The sequence below is a fragment of the Sorex araneus genome, chromosome 6 (genome assembly GCF_027595985.1).
Source record: "Sorex araneus isolate mSorAra2 chromosome 6, mSorAra2.pri, whole genome shotgun sequence".
Lineage (NCBI taxonomy): Eukaryota > Metazoa > Chordata > Mammalia > Eulipotyphla > Soricidae > Sorex > Sorex araneus.
The window spans coordinates 134,652,569-134,668,471 of NC_073307.1; the positions used below are offsets into that span (position 1 = coordinate 134,652,569).

The following is a 15,903-nucleotide window of genomic DNA, read 5'->3' on the forward strand; positions in this document are numbered from 1 at the left end:
TTTTAGAAACTCATTTCTTTTCCGTCAACCTTATTTTCACTTTCCGTTTGAGTCTAGAACAGTTTAAGACCACTCAGTGGTGGTTCCAACCCATTCCGTGGCCTGGGGCATGGGAGCTGCAGACCAGTCTTCTGTGGCAGGCTGAGCGCTCCAATCAGTAGGGAACTGATTGGGCACAGAGGGCACCTGCACCCCTTCAGACCAGTCTGCAACCTCAGGCTGAGTCGCCGTGAACTCCAGCGCTGGGGAGGACCATTCATCCTGGAATCCCTCCTTGGTCACGGCCTTCTTGGCAGCAGCCTGCTCTTCCTTCTCACTTTCCTCAGGATCTCTGTAGAAGTAGAGATCAGGCATGACCTCCCATGGGTGTTCACGGGAGATGGTGCCTCGCATACGCAGAACCTCCCGGGCCAGCATCCACCACATGAGACCCACAGAGTGAGCTCCCTTGTTGTTGCAAGGGATGGCAATGTCCACACAGCAGAGGAGAGTCTGTGTTACACAGAGCAATGGTAGGCAGGCTCACGTTAAGACGCCTCTGTGGGGGGCTGGTGGTCAGCCCTGGGATCAGTAACCACCAGCAGTCTGGGCTCCCGGAAAGCCGCCTGGATTTGGTCGGTGAAGGTTCCAGGAGTGAAGCGGCCGGCGATTGGAGTGGCACCCATGCCAGCAGCGAACTTCAGCACAGCACGCTGGCACAGCACGTATTCCCGGATGAGATCTCACTGACATCAGCTGGGTTTTCAATGGCAACAATGGCACGAGCTGCCAGCAGAAGCTTCTCCCAGGTTCTCTTCAAATTTATGATGTAGATGCCATCACTTTTCCTTTTGTAGATGTACTGTTCTATCTGGAAATCCAGGTTGGTGCCACCTAAGTGGGTGCCTGGTGCAAGGAATTTGAGGACATCCTCCTCCTTCATCTGCAGGACATTGAGGGCTCCGGACATTGTGAAATTTCCCTTTAAGTTACGACGGGAATCGTGAACAACGCCGTATGGATCCCTCGCTGGGCAGCGCGAAAAGAAGGCTAATTCTTGACTCTGCACTCAGTTATCACTCCTGGCGGGTCTCGAGGGTCCATATGGGATACCGGGAACCGAGCCATACAGGATGCCGCGTCCATTGCAATAACTAGTTTTCAACAGCAAAAATGGTGGTGGGGAAAGCAGGGTCTGCACATGAAAAACGCGGTAGTTTCAAAATCTGAAACCGCGGCGGAAGAACACTTTTGAACACGATGACAACTCAGTGTCCTTTTCCTGGACGGTGCTGGTGGACAAGGTCCACTCAACCACGGTCGTTCTCCCTAGAGAGCTCCGGCCCCGCCCCCGCGAGGTTTTAGTTCCGTACAAAAACATGGCGCCTCCCAGTATGGGGGCGACCACCTTTCAAGCTCCGCGCCTTCGCTCTCTTGAGTGGACCCCCATGCCTGTGTGAAGCCTAACCCTCTCGCTACCGCGTTCAGAAACGTGGCACTCTCGGGCCCGAGGCACCGATTCTACCGGCCCCCGGCCACCTCTAGTCGCAGAACGCGCCTCCCTCTTTTCCGTACGGAAACATGGCGCCTCCCTATGTGGGGCGGGCGCCTCGCCGCTAGGAGTTGCCTCCCCCCGCTGGCCGACGCCGGGGTGCGGGCTCGCTGGCCGCTCTCTGCCGAGCGGGGCAGGGAGGAGAGTCCGCAGCGCGGCGAGGGATGCAGCCCCGGTGGGGCCGAGGCTGAGTTGCACCTGCCAGCGCGCACCGCTCTCCCCGCCACCACCAGCACCACCAGTGCCTCCGCGCCGGCCCCGCTGCTCCTAGACTGGACCGATAGGAGGGAAATCGCCGGGTCCCCTGCAGGTGAGAGGCTGCGGCCGGGTCGGAACCTGGTGCTTTCCCTCGGGTCGAGCCGTGATGTCCGGTGGAAGCGAAGCAGAGGCCGGGACGGCGGGTGAGGAGAAGGGTCGAGAGGCCTGGGTCCCACGCCCCTCTCCTCTGCCCTCTCGGGCTGCCGCTGGGCCACTCCCTCGCCGACTGAGCACTTGTTTACTGCGGGATGTGGATGCTGGCAGAGAGTGGCACCGAGTGACCTCCCCCCCTATCCAGCGTCGGTGGACAGATCCTCATTCTTTCGCTGCAAGACCCTTGGCGGGGGTGAGGCGGGGAGCCGGGGGCGAGGGGGGGGGCGGTTCTGCTGGTCAGCGGTTTGGGTGGACGCTCTGCCCGTCCGGGGACGCTCCCCTGCACCGATTCCTCCCCGCCAAGCCCGCGTCGGTGGCGGCGGGGTGGAATGAATGGGCGCTCGAGGACCCGTGGCAGGTTCGCGCTGCCGCGTGGCTCCGCGCCCTAGCGACCCGGGTGGTGGCAAGTCGGCCCGGCGCGCTCTGGGCTCATCCCAGCAGAGCGGAAGAGGTGGGCTGGGCCCCGGGGAAACGCAAGTTCCACAGCTCAGAAAGAGCCAGACTTGCCTCTCCCGGATGTCCGAGACCAACGCCCCACGGACCCGGGCAGCCAGACGTGACACAGCTATATCCACCTGCTTGGGGCGGGGATATGCCGCACCCCACCCCCTCCCAGAGTCTGCTGGCATCCTTGCAAGGCGCTGGTCCTTCCGAAATTCAAGTCTAGGGGCTGGAGGTCCAGAGGTTGCAGCACACCTGGATTCCTTCCGAGCCCTGCACAGTGATCCCTGAGCTCAGAGCCAGGAGAAAGCCGTGAGCACGGGGTGGATGTGGGCCAGTTCCACACCCCATCCCCAGCCCCCCCAAAAGTTCAAGACTAGCGGCGGGGTAGATGGCCCTGAAGGGCTGGAGTGTCCTCTAGGAACCCGGAGCTCAGGCACCCTCCAAGCACCACGCCTGGGGGAGCCCCCAGCTCCGACAGGTGTGACCAACCCACCCTCCCCACAAAGGAAGTTACAGTGTAGAACTGGAAATGTAGCTCAATAGTGACACGGCTCCCCACCCCCTATATTAAAATCTAGGCTCAGGTCCTGTATTGTAAAGATTATCAATTGTCTCCTTCTGACCTGCTTTCAGGCATCATCGCCTGTCACTTCTTTATTTCTTCTCACTCGCCAGCCTTGTCCTGAATGAAATGCCCCCGTTTCTACTTCCTTTGCCTTTCCAGACTTTCTGTTTTGTGCTTTCCCTCGGGTCGAGGGAAAATCTTCTTTTTTTTTTTTTCCAGACAAATCTTCTTTTTCTCCTCTCCCTCGGCAGACCTGCTCAGATATCACCTTTATGGGGATAGATAGGCAGAATTAGTTTCTCCCTCTGCTGTATTTACCCTTAGTGATTCATAAAGCCATTTAAGCTTAAGGTTCACTTTGGTTCTTTATAATCATATCTGCTTTCTCCAGACCATCTTTCTATGTCTTTTATCTTTTTATTCCTATTTAAATAAGCATATTTTGAATTGCATTAGGCAGTGATGAATGCCAGATGTCTAGACACCAGGCCACATAGGAGTTCAGAAGAAGATGCAAACACTGAGAAGGTTGGGGAAATGTCCTGGGGAGAAGGACGCACCCGAGTCATTTTTTTTTTCCCAAGGATGAGGTTAGTGTACTTAGCGCAGATCCGAAAACCCTGCCCCTTTCTCCTCAATGGACAGAATGCATTACTTCATCCTTTCTGAGCTCATTCTCAGCATGTGAGCAGGATAAAATTAGAAGTGTTTTTATTTGTCCTTTATCAGAGAGTATGTTGGCAGTGTTATCTCTTGAATCTTGGACCATTTCCAGAGCATAAATAGGATGAAGGAAAGTGGAGAGGGGTGCCTGGAGCAGTATGTTAAAAGGTAAAGTGAGGCCAGGGGATGTCTCAGCGGGCTGAGTGCATGCAGGAGGCCTGGGTTTGATCCCTGGCACGGCTCAGTTCCCCCAAGTACCAAACCACCAGGTGTAACCCCTGAGCTCCAGTCGGAGCAGCCTCAAAAACAACAACAAAAAAAAAGTGGGACGTGGGTCAGAGTGATAGTACAGTGGGTAGGACCTCTGCCTTGCACATGACTGAACTGGGATTGATCTCCCGCATCCCATGTGGTCCCCGAGCACTGCCAAGAGTAATTCTTGAGTGGACAGCCAGGAATAATCCCTGAGCGTCACTGGGTGTGACCCCCTCCCACACACACAAAAAGGAGAAGGTAAAGTAGGAAGGGAAAGTTTATTAAAGCAACCCTCATATTAAACAATACAGGCCTGAAAATACCAATTCCAGCAACTTCGTCTTATTTATTGGAAGTTTCTAAAATTTTCAATAATTATATCAAGCAGTTTGGTTCTCAGCATCCGCAGTCATGTGCAGGCCAAACTTCTCAAAAGGAAACACTTCTTTTGATCCCTTGATTATCTTCCAGGTATGTAATAAAGTCAAATTAATGTTTATGAAAACGTTTTGTGATCTTCAGGTGCTAATAGTACAGATGCTAATTACTTTCGGTGTTGTTTATGCAAAAACTTTGTGTCATCTCCCGGAGTTAGAGGCATCTTATAAATGAATAGCAAGCAAGCTCTTAATAAACATAGCACTGTAGCACTGTTGCACTGTCCGTAGCACTGTTGTCCTGATGTTCATCAATTTGCTCGAGCAGACACCAGTAGCGTCTCCATTGTGAGACTTGTTGTCACTGTTTTTGGCATATTGAATATGCCATGGCTAGCTTGCCAGTCTCTGCCGTGCAGACGGGATACTCTCGGTAGCTTGCCGGGCTCTCGGAGAGGGACGAAGAAATCAAACCTGGGTTGGCCACATGCAAGGCAAATGCCCTACCCACTGTGCTATCATTCCAGTCATAGCTCAATAAACATATAGGGGGGTGAGGGAAAGCCCTGGGACTAGGGATGCAGCTCCTATGCTTCGCCTATGTGAGGGCCTGGGTTCAATTCCTGGCATCACATACACAAAACCTTGGAAGGAAACTGACAAATGCTTTTACAGTAAATAACAGGCAACTATTGTGGACTTGCTTTTTTTTTTCTTTTTGAGCAATGCACAGGGGTTATCCTGGCTTGTGCACTCAAGAATCACTCCTGGCGGTACTCAGGGGACCATATGGGATTCTGAGAATCAAACCCGGTTCAGCTGTGAGCAAGGCAAACACCCTCCCCAGTATGCTATCACTCCAGCCCCAGGACTTGCATTTTTGTTGGCTTTTGTTATGGAGGTCACTGCTGATGATGCTTCAGGACTACCAGGGCCACATTTGTGGTGCCCAAGGAGCCATGGGGTGCTTTGGGGATTGACCTCAGGGCCTTGAACATGCAAGACACGTGCTCTATCATTGAGTCATATCCCAGACTCCAATTTTTTGTATTGTTTTTTTGGGTCACACCCAACAATGTTCAGGGATTACCCTTGGCACTGCACTAAGGGAATTACTCTTAGTGTTGCTCAGGGGGACCATATAGGATGCTGAGGATTGAACCCGGGTTGGCCACATGTAAGACATATGCCTTACATGCTGTACTATCTCTCCAGCTCCCTCCAAGTTTTCTTTTAAACCAGTCTAAAGAAATTGAAAATGTTGTTATTCCTGTTTTTTTTTTAAATTTGTGCTAAAATCCTTAAAACATCTGGACTAGAGAGACTAGAGTATAGGCTAGAGTATAGGAGGGAGTGCTTGGATTGCTAGCCCTGGACTTTTGAACCCTGCTTCAAAACCTCAGCACCTCATATACTCCCCTGACACGGCTAGGGGTCTTAGCACCTCTGAGTGTGGCCCAAGATCCAACCCCCCACCACTGAATTAAAAGTCTACCCAACCACATGCTATTATCATTGTTTGCAACTTCTACTTTACTCACCACCTTTTCCTGGCAAGGGGTTCATAAAAATATTTGATCCATATGTATCCTACCTGCACGGTAAAGCATGGCAAGCTACCCATATTCAGTATGCCCAAAACAGTAAAACAAGTCTCACAATGGAGACGTTACTGGTACCCGCTCAAGCAAATAGATGAACAACAAAAAGACAGTGCTACAGTGCTACAGTTTTTCGCTGTTTTATAATATTCTACCTTTATTATCTCTTCAGTAGGAATGAGATCAGGGAACCAGCTCCTCAACCCAGTTGAAGAGGGTTTCTCATAGAACCCTGATTAAAAATATTATTTCCTGAAATCTCAGGAATAAAAATAAAGAATTTGAGGATTGAATTGGGGCTCTGGGAATGTGGCTCAGTGCTAGAGCACACAACTTAAATGTGTGAGGCTTTGAACCCTGACACCTGCCCCTCCCCCCCGCCAAACAAGGATAAAATAGAAGTAAATAATTTTTATAATTAATTTATTTTTTGCTTTTTGGGTCACATCTGGCGACGCACAGGGGTTACTCCTGACTTTACACTCAGGAATTACTCCTGGTGGTGCTCGAAGGACTATGGGATGCTGGGAATTGAACCCTGGTCGGCTGCATGCAAGGCAAACGCCCTACCCGCTGTACTATTGCTCCAGTCCCAGAAGTAGACAGTTTAAAGCATTTGTGTTATCATCTAACACTTGTTTAATAGTCCTGTGTCTTTGTTTTCTTCTTTATTTGGGGCCACACCTGGCTGTACTTAGCTTACTTGTGGCTCTATGTTTAGGATCACTTCTAGAAGCATTCAGGGGATAATGTGGGGGTGCTGGGCAAGAACCCTTTTCTCTGTACTAACTCTCCAGTTCAGTGGTCCCATGTTCTTATGACATGGAACTCAGGAGTGAGACAAGAATATTCAGATTTGTTACTCTATCTGAGGCACAGATCTTGAAATTTGGTAAACTACAAGTATCAGTTTACAACTATCTGTTCAGTCATTGAAGTAGAATATTACAGCTAGATAAGATCTTAGCAAGTCCATTTATTTTACGGATGAGAAAATAGGAACCCAAGGAGATGGAATGATTACCAAGAGTCACATTGCTAGGTTGTGACAGAACTGGTACATTTTTGGGTTTATTTACTTGTTTTTCTTTCCTAGGAAAGTGAATATACTTGACTGAGAATGTCTGAGAACCTTGACAAATCCAGTATAAATGAAGCAGGAAAATCAAAATCAGAGGATTCTGAGCAAGGCCTTGAAGATGCAGTGGGAGGTTCTGATGAAGCTTTACAGGAAACAAAAAATTCAGGCTCTCCTAGCACCCAAAGACTGCAGCAAAGACCTCACTGTAAGCAAAAGCAAATCATTTTTTAAAAAATATTTTATTTTGTGTATTTATTTGTTTTAGGCCACATCGACTGTGTTTGTGGGCTTACTTCCAGTTCTGTGCTCAGGAAACATTCTTGCCTGAACATATGGGGTGCTGGGGATCAAAGTCAGGTCAGCCATGTGTAAGGCAAGTGCCCCACCCACTGTACTATCATTATTGTTCCTGCCCCACAAATCATTGTTTTTAGATGAATTTGGGGGAAGTTTTTCGCTTTTGGGGTCAAACCTGGCAATGCTCAGGATTTATTCCAGGCTTTGCACTCAGGAATTACTCCTAGTGGTGTGGGGGGTGGGGGGAGGGACCATATGGGATGCCAACTATCAAACAATCAAATCTGGGATGGCTGCATGCAAGATAAATGCCCTACCCATTGCAATATATATATGCATACATATTGCATATATATATATGCTCCATCTCCCTTTAGATGAAATTTTTATTAGGCTTTCTGCTACAGATTTAATTAGAAGTAGAGAATAGCTAATAGAATAGTTTCTCTGCTAGCATCCTGGTTATTTAAGGTTATTGGTTGCATGAGAAATTAAAATTTTAGGATAGTACTTGGCATATTCCTGCCTTCCTCCAGCCTCAGTGACATCCAATGTTTCTTAAATGCTCTGAGAAATACTAGGGTGGAGTGCAAATTGCAGCTTTAATTAAGAGTGTCTGAAAAATCTGAGGCAGGCTCCAGCCAGGACTGTGCTTGTGCAGGTTGGGAAAAAAGGGGTTTTGAACGTGAGTTCACCACACCCTAACTTCACTGCCTGGGGGCCGAGTTCCCACGAGGTTGAGGGGATTCAGTGTGTGTGTGGTGAAGTCATTTCAGATCCCTGGCAGGGAGCAGACCTAGATGAAAGGGTGATGATTTCTATATGTCTTCCCAGCAGTTGTCCCAACTCATATCTTTTATTAAAAAGACTTAAGCTTTTTGAAGTGAATCCAAAAAAGTAAGTTATAAGTGGGAGAGTCACAGTCTAAGAATGTCAGAGTTGATATTATCTCTGCAAAGTGTAGCTGATCGGTGATTCTTTGTATTTGGAAGAAGTACAAACATTTTGGAGTTGAGATGTGGTCCTGCTAAAATGATCAAAGCCCTTCCCAGGTAATTTATTGGTCAACATAGTATTCTTATAGTGGACACAATTGGGTTCCATTTTATTTCCAGTTTATTATCCACATAGATTTTGCTAAGTACACAACTAGGTCAGACCATGTTCAGGGAAACGGTGCCAGTCCGTCATGCAAGAGGCAAGAGTATTTATCCCTATACCCATGATCAAGTTTTAGAGAATCCAGAAATGACCCCCCGCCAAAAAAGTGTCAAGAACTGGAGAAATACTACAGCAGGTAGGGCACTTGCCTTGCATGCAGCCAATCTGGGCTAAATTCCCAACACCCCATATGGTTCCCTGAGCCTGCCAGAAGTGATCTTGAGTACAGAGAGCCAGAAGTAACTGTCTCCAGTACTGATAGTTAGAAAGCATCTGTTTCCTCATTTTGGTTTAGTTTGTTTTGTTGTGTTTGGGGACCACATCTGACAGAGCTCAGGAGCTATTCCTGGCTCTGTGATCAGGAGTGACACCTGGCAGTGCTCCTGGCTCTCAGACTGTATGTGGTGCCGGGAATTTAGATTGGGGTTGGTGGGATACATGGCAAGTGCCCTAACCCTTGTTTTTATCTCTCCAGCCGTGTTTCCTCATTTTAAACAGAAATACACTTTTAGTGTGGTTGTAGAGATTAGAAGAGATTAAATGAATTTATGTAGGACATTTAAAAGTCGTTGGCACATAACAAATGCTCAATAATTTGTTAGTGGTATTGTTACTAGTATGTCATCTGTTGTATTAAGGATACCAGGACTAATTGCTGTGATGTGAATATGCACACTAGCATGATAGTTTTTATTTTTATCAGTTTCTGATAAAGGACAATCTTTGGTTTAGATCTTTTGTCTTTTGATGACTTTGCCTTTGGCGTCCTACCATGATACAGGATTCCAAATTAATGTCAGCATTCCAAATGTCAACACTAGCTTACATTTTCCTCAAATGCATGTAGTCAGTGACCTTCAGGCAAGAGTATTTATCCCTAAATCCATGACCAGTTTTTAGAGGATCTAGAAATGACAAAAAAAAAAAGTATTAAGGACTGGAGAGATTTTACAGCAGGTAGGACACTTGGCTTGCATGCTGCCAACCTGGGTTAAAACCAGCATGGTTCCCCGATCCTGCCACAAGTGATCCCTGAGCATAGAGAGCCAGGGCAAACTGAGCACTTCTGGGTGTGCCCTCCCCCCAAAAAAGTATATCTATATTTGGCTTTTTGTTTGTTTTTGTTTTTGTGGTATACCCAGTGGCTTACTCCTGGCTCTGTGCTTAGGAGTGTTTCCTGGCTGGGCTCAGGGAACCATAATGGGTGCCGAACATCAAACCCAGGTTGATCACATGCCAAGCAAGTGCTCTATCTGCTGTACCATCTCACCACCCCCCCCCCCAATATTTATGTACCTATTTTTCTAAGAGAAAGATCATGGAAACTTTCATTAAATTCTCATAAAAATTGATACCAAAAGTGGGGTTCAGAATCAATGGCCTGCACTGTGCCTGCAGGTTTCTTTGTAGTATGCAGGACTATGAGCTCCAGTGGTAAAACTAAGAGTCCCAGAGTCCCAGTTGCTGAACCTAGAAATGCTCAGAGAGACCAGGGAAGCTCCGCACCCTTCCCCATACTTGGCCTGTGCATCTCTCCAACAGGCTAGTACCAAGTTACATTCTTTTATTACCAGTAATTAACTAGTAAACATCATATTTTTTAGCTCTGTGGGGTGCTCTAGAGTCCTAGGTGGGCTAGGGTTGGTAAAGTCTGTCTGCCACCAGTTCCGGCCCAGCATGGCCCCTCACGTCCTCCCAACCCCACTGGACAGCCATGAAGCTGAACCTGACGTCCACTTGATCTCCCTAAGTGTGGGAACTGCCTCCCCACACCCAAGATTTTGGTAAGATGAGAACTCAGACTAGAGCAAGGAGTTTCTTTTTGCAGAAAAAAGGAAATTCAGACTTAAAAAAAATTTTTTTTGACATCATGAAATCAAGTTGTTCATAATACAGGCATTAGATGTCCCAACGCCAATCCCACCACCAGTGTGCCTGCCCTTTCCTCTACCAGTGTCCACAGTTCCCCACCCACCACTCAGCCTGCCCACTGGCCAGCACAATCAAATTTGATTTATATTGTTTGATGAAACTTAAAGGCAGATGGAATTATCAACACTTACATCAATAAGAGCCAATTTGTGCTCGTTGTTGTATCTCTCAGTGGTGTGACTAAAGTCACTGTCTGAGAATCTCCTGTGCTGGTTGGTGCTGTCTGAGCCTTCTGTGGTACGGTTTAGGCTCATTGATCTTGGTGGGCTTCTGTGCAACTTTTCCATCAGATTTGCTGTGGTCCTAATGCACTGATAGTACTATGAAATTTGGAGGTATTGGTCCAGGAGCTATAGACCTGGAACAATTCAGTGGCTTGACAGTCTGATGAGGTTCAGTTGCATAGCTGGGCTTTTTAAAATAAAAGTTGTGGAGGCTATTGGGTATGACTATGGCCTTCTGGGCCTTCAAGCAGAAGGCCTGCCCTTATCCGGAGAATAAGAGGCCCCAGAGTTCTCAGGTTGGACCAGTCTACCTGGACGATTCTGCAGCATCATGTTCTTTTGGAGACATGATGCTGGGCGGAGACTCAGTCTTAACCTCTGTCTATGGTTTTTAAGTTTGTCATCATCCCTGGCAAGAGAAGAATTTCCAGAGGAGATGAATAGTGAAGTAAAATAGTTTCATGTAGGGAAATATAAGGAGGGTAAGGGAAGAGGGGAGGAGAGAGATTTTCTTTTTCTAAAAAAATAATGTAGGAGTACTGCTATTTGTTCAGCCATTGATTAAGCTAATTGAATCTGGCGTGAACTCCATGTTACTTTTTTTTTTCTTTTAAATTATATCACCGTGAGATAGAGTTACAAGGCTTTTATGTTTGAGATTCAGCCATACAATGATGGAACAGCCATCCCTCCACCAGTGCACGTTTTCCACCACCCACATCCCAGTCCTCACCCTGCCTCTATGGCAGACAGTTTCCCCGATACTCTATCTCTAATTTGGGGCATTATGTTTTGCTTGAAATTTCCCACCACCCTTCAAGCCTACCTGCCAGGGGCAGATGCTAGGTAATTTATTTTCCATTGCTCATTTTGAGTATCATAAGAGCTCGCACAGCCTCGATTGTAAATGTAAATTTCTAGATTGTAAATGATTGGGTTCCAGAGACATCTCTGTATGGCACTAATCCATTTTGGGATTCATTTGGGATTCAGTTGGGATTCAGTCTCTGGGCCAGGGCTATTGGTGTGCTAAGAAGACACCCAGGGGCAAAATGTGGGCATTACAGCCAGTCTACTGTGGGTGAGGAGCCGGGGGCAGCCTGGGTCCCCTGCCGCCATGAGGTCTGGAGATTCAGTCCTGGGACCCACATATCTGGGCCTTGCTTGTGGAAGCTCTTGGTCACCAGGATTCCAACTGGAGTAGGTAGGGAGAGCACACCTGCTCCTTCTGGGATGCACCAGTGAATTTGGCTCGGTATGAAGCCCAGAATGATCTCCAGCGCTGTGGTGACTTCTGGAATTTGCTGCTGTGTCTCTGGATCACGGCTGTTGGTGTGCTAAGATCTACATTACAAAATTTTCAGCAGATTATATCTTGGTGAGGTCCATCTTGAGACGGTGGAGTCAGGCTGGGGGTATGGTGGCAATTTTGGATTGTGGAAGCAAGTGGCTGCTGGGGGCTCTGTTTGGGCAGGCACAAGCCAACCCGCCCCCGCTCCAGTTTACCCCAGTCTGTTCAGCCATGCACGGGTCCAAGATTTTCTGTGGCTTTTGATCTCTTCTGAGATTTATTTAGGGGTCTCTGAAGCAAGGCTGGCAGTAGAGCTTACAGAGTGGCGCTGGAGTTGGTTTGTGAGGGTGACGGCCAGTGCTTCCATGAGTATTGGGAAGTAGGGGGAGGTAGTACACCTCAACTCTGAGAAAGCCTGGAGATTTCAGTCACAAAGCCCGCATACCTGAATTTTCAGCAGATTATATCTTGGTGAGATCCATCCTGAGACGGTGGAGTCAGGTGGGGGATACGGTGGCGATTTTGGATTGTGGAAGTGACTGTTGGGGGCTCTGCTTGGGCAGGCCATCAGGCCAACCTTCCCACCTCCGATTTACCCCAGTTTGTTCAGCACTGAAGGTTCGAGATCAACAGTGGCTTTTTATCTTTTTCAAGATGTATCTATAGGTCTTTGGAATAAGCCCAATAAATGAGCTTGTATAGCTGAGCCGGAGGTGTTTTGTGGGTATGGCTCCCATATACCTAACTTCTGGCCATTTAATTTCTTGGTAAACTTGGTCCCAAGTTGTTGGGCTCTGGCCACAGGAAGAGAGGCAACTTTGGGGTATCAGGAAGCCTGAAGGCACCATCAGGCTGCTAATGCACTCGCCCCACAGGTACAGGTTGACCTGTTGGCGACACCATACCCCCAGAGAGAGAGCTTTTCAAATGGGTTTCTCTAAAGAGAAGGGTATCAGGGAATTACTTTAAATCCTAAAGAAAGAAATTGTGCATCTCAGGTTAAGATGTGAGCAACCCCCAGAATGAGAAATGCTCCCTACTTGGTTGCTGACTTTTTTATTTTTTTATTTTGGGGCTTTTGGGGAACAAGGCTTTTCTTTGGCTTAAGGATCACACCTGGCAGTGCTCAAGGCTTGCACCTGGCTCTGTGTGTAGGTTATCATTCCTGGGGTGACCGTACGGGGTGCCGGGGAGTGAACCCAGGTTGGAAGATTTGTTGTTGTTGTTTTGGAGCCAGGGTCTCGGTGCTCTGGGGCACTCCTTTCTCCAATGCTTAGAGGCTCAGGTGCCACTCCTGGTGTTACTCAGCCAGCAGAGGGGCAGTTCACTGCTGGGCCCAAGGATGTGGTGCCACTCACACCCTGCAGGTTACCACTAAGGTCACCCTGGTGGAGTTTGGGGGCTGCCAATGCCACATCCAGTGATGCTTGGGGGCCTTCTAGGGGAGACCTCCAAAGAGGCTCAGGGGGCCATGCGGTGCCAGGGATCAAGCTTTACATGTGTCCCACACCCTTTAAAATTTATTTTTAGAAGATAAGAACTCAGTGGAGTGTAAGAAGTCTTGGTACTTAATATAGATAAATTACAGCTTTATTTTCTGACAAACGGTATGAGAAAATACTATCTTAAAGAAATAGAATATCATCTGTTTTCTACAGAGTACCTTAGGAACGTGTTTTAATCAGCAGATGCTTTCATCAGACTGCTTTAATCAGTTTTATTAATGTATAATTTATATGTCATAAAATTCAACAGTTTTGAAGCATGCAATTTGATGAGTTTCAACAAATAGATTTCCAGGTGTGTCACTACCAACAGAATCATGAGCTACTAGAACACTCTGTCACCTTGCAAAATTCTCTTGTGCCCCTTGGCAGTGAATCTGTTCCTGCCACTTGACAACCACTGATCTTTCTGTCACTTTAGTTCAGCCTTTGTTTAATGTCACATGAATGGAATCATATTAGAGTCTTTTGTGACTGACTCTTGCGATAATAACCTTTTCAAAATTCTCCATATTTTTGCATATATCAGAATTCTGTTTCTTTTTTATTGCTGAGCAGTGCTGAATTGTGTGTTTATGCCATAATTTGTGTATCCATTCTGCAGTTGTTAGGCATTTGAGTTCTTTCCAGGTTTTGCCTCTGATGAGTAAAGCTGATGTTAACCATGAGTACAAGTCTTCACATGACTGTGCTTTCTTATTCCCAGGAAAAGAGCTAGGAGGAGGACTATCGAGTCATGTGGTACGTTTACGCTTTTCTTTTTAAGAAACCAGAACACTGTTTGCTGAAGTGACTCTGCTATTTTGCATTCCCAGCACTTAGGTCCAAAAGGAAACTCTAGGTGTCCCCTTTGTGTGCCAGCACTCAGCGCAGTCGAAATCTTTTAGTTTTTGGTCTTTGTTGTAAGTGTGCTGTTGTATCTTCTCTTTTATTTATTTATTTATTTATTTATATCATAATGAATAATAAAATTATTTATTTATTTATTTATTTTTTGCTTTCTAGGTCACACCCAGGACAGGGGTTACTCCTGGCTCATACACTCAAGAATTACTCCTGGCGGTGTCAGGGAACCATATGGGATGCTGGAAATCAAACCTGGGTTGGCCGCATGCAAGGCAAATGCCCTACCTGCTATGCTATCGCTCCAGCCCCGTATTTATTTATTTGTGTTTGGGGGCCATACCCAGCAATTCTCAGGGGCTGCTCCTTGTTCTGAATTATTCCTGGTGGTCTTTGGAGAACCATACAGGATTTCGAGGTTCAAACTCAGGTCAGCCTCATCCCAGGCAAGTGCCTGACCTGTGGCACTATTGTTCTGGCCCTATTTTTATAATTATGAGTATAGTATCAATATACAAATCAAACATTTGCCAATATAAAATTATGTATTTAAAAACATTCTTTAATAGGCAGCAAACCCACATGGGTTGTGGCCCCCAATTTATGATGTTAGCTCTAGAAAGTAGTAGATATATAAGGACATATTAAAAAGAATTCTAAAGACTAAGATTGTCTACTCTCATGTTACAGATCAGGAATCTAAGGATTAAAGAGATGGAAGTGACTTGAATTTTAGCAAAGCCAGAACTAGAATTTTGGAATAGCATGAGGCTGTTATCTCTCATCTGGCACTGCTTCTATCTATGTAGAATACATTTTCTCTGGACTGGAGTGATAGCACAGCAGGTAAGGCATTTGCCTTGCACGCAGCTGACCTGGGTTATATTCCTCCCTCCCTCTCAAGCCCAGCAAGCTACCGAGAGTATCCCACCCACACGGCAGAGCCTGGCAAGCTACCTGTTGCATATTCAATAAGCCAAAAACAGTAACAACAAGTCTCACAACGGAGATGTTACTGGTGCCCACTTGAGCAAATTGATGAACAACGGGATGACAGTGCTACAGTGGTATAAATTTATCATTTTTTTTAGTCATCATGAAATTACAAAGTTATTCATGAGTAGGTTTCAGGCATACAGTGTTACTCTAATCCCTACATCAGTGCCCACATCCCTCCCTGTCCTATCCCCCAGCCCCCTCAAGTGGCATATTTCCTATTGAATATCAATTCTCATGCTCTTCCTTTTTCTTTTTTCTCTTTGGGTCACACCTGGCGATGCACAAGGGTTCCTCCTGGCTTATGCACTCAGGAATTACACCTGGCGGTGCTCAGGGGACCATATGGGATGCTGGGAATCGAACCCGGGTTGGCCGTGTGCAAGGCAAATGCCCTATCCGCTGTGCTATCGCTCCAGCCCCCTCATGCTCTTTCTTTCCGTTGCCTTGGGTAGTCATTATTCCACAATTAAGTTCCTTGATATCTCGCATATGAGAGAGATCGTTCTGTGTCAGTCTCTCTCCTTCTGACTAATGTCACTCAGTATGATACTCTGTTGGTCCCTCCATGTAGCAGCACGTTTCAGGACCTTATCTTTTCTTATGGCCATCACTCTGGTTTTAAACTGCATTTCTGGTGGCTGATGATGCTGAGCATCTTTTCATACACTCATCGGCTCTTTGTATATCTGCTTTGAAGAAATATCTGTTCAGAGCTTCTGGGTT

General features: G+C 46.9%; 1 protein-coding gene and 1 pseudogene across 1 annotated transcript in view; one reads left to right on the forward strand and one right to left on the reverse strand.

Annotated features, from left to right (window-relative positions):
• Nucleotides 1–18: 18 nt before the first annotated feature.
• LOC101537291 (40S ribosomal protein SA-like) lies at nt 19–950 on the reverse strand (annotated as a pseudogene).
• A 753-nt stretch (nt 951–1,703) lies between these two features.
• The window catches only part of TCP11L1 (t-complex 11 like 1), a 48,737-nt gene continuing 34,537 nt past the window's right edge, over nt 1,704–15,903 (forward strand). The window contains exons 1-2 of the mRNA XM_004607886.2: nt 1,704–1,841; nt 6,944–7,133. Coding sequence (XP_004607943.2) covers nt 6,968–7,133 — 166 coding nt within the window. The 5' untranslated portion in view covers nt 1,704–1,841; nt 6,944–6,967. The remainder of the gene's footprint in view (nt 1,842–6,943; nt 7,134–15,903) is intronic.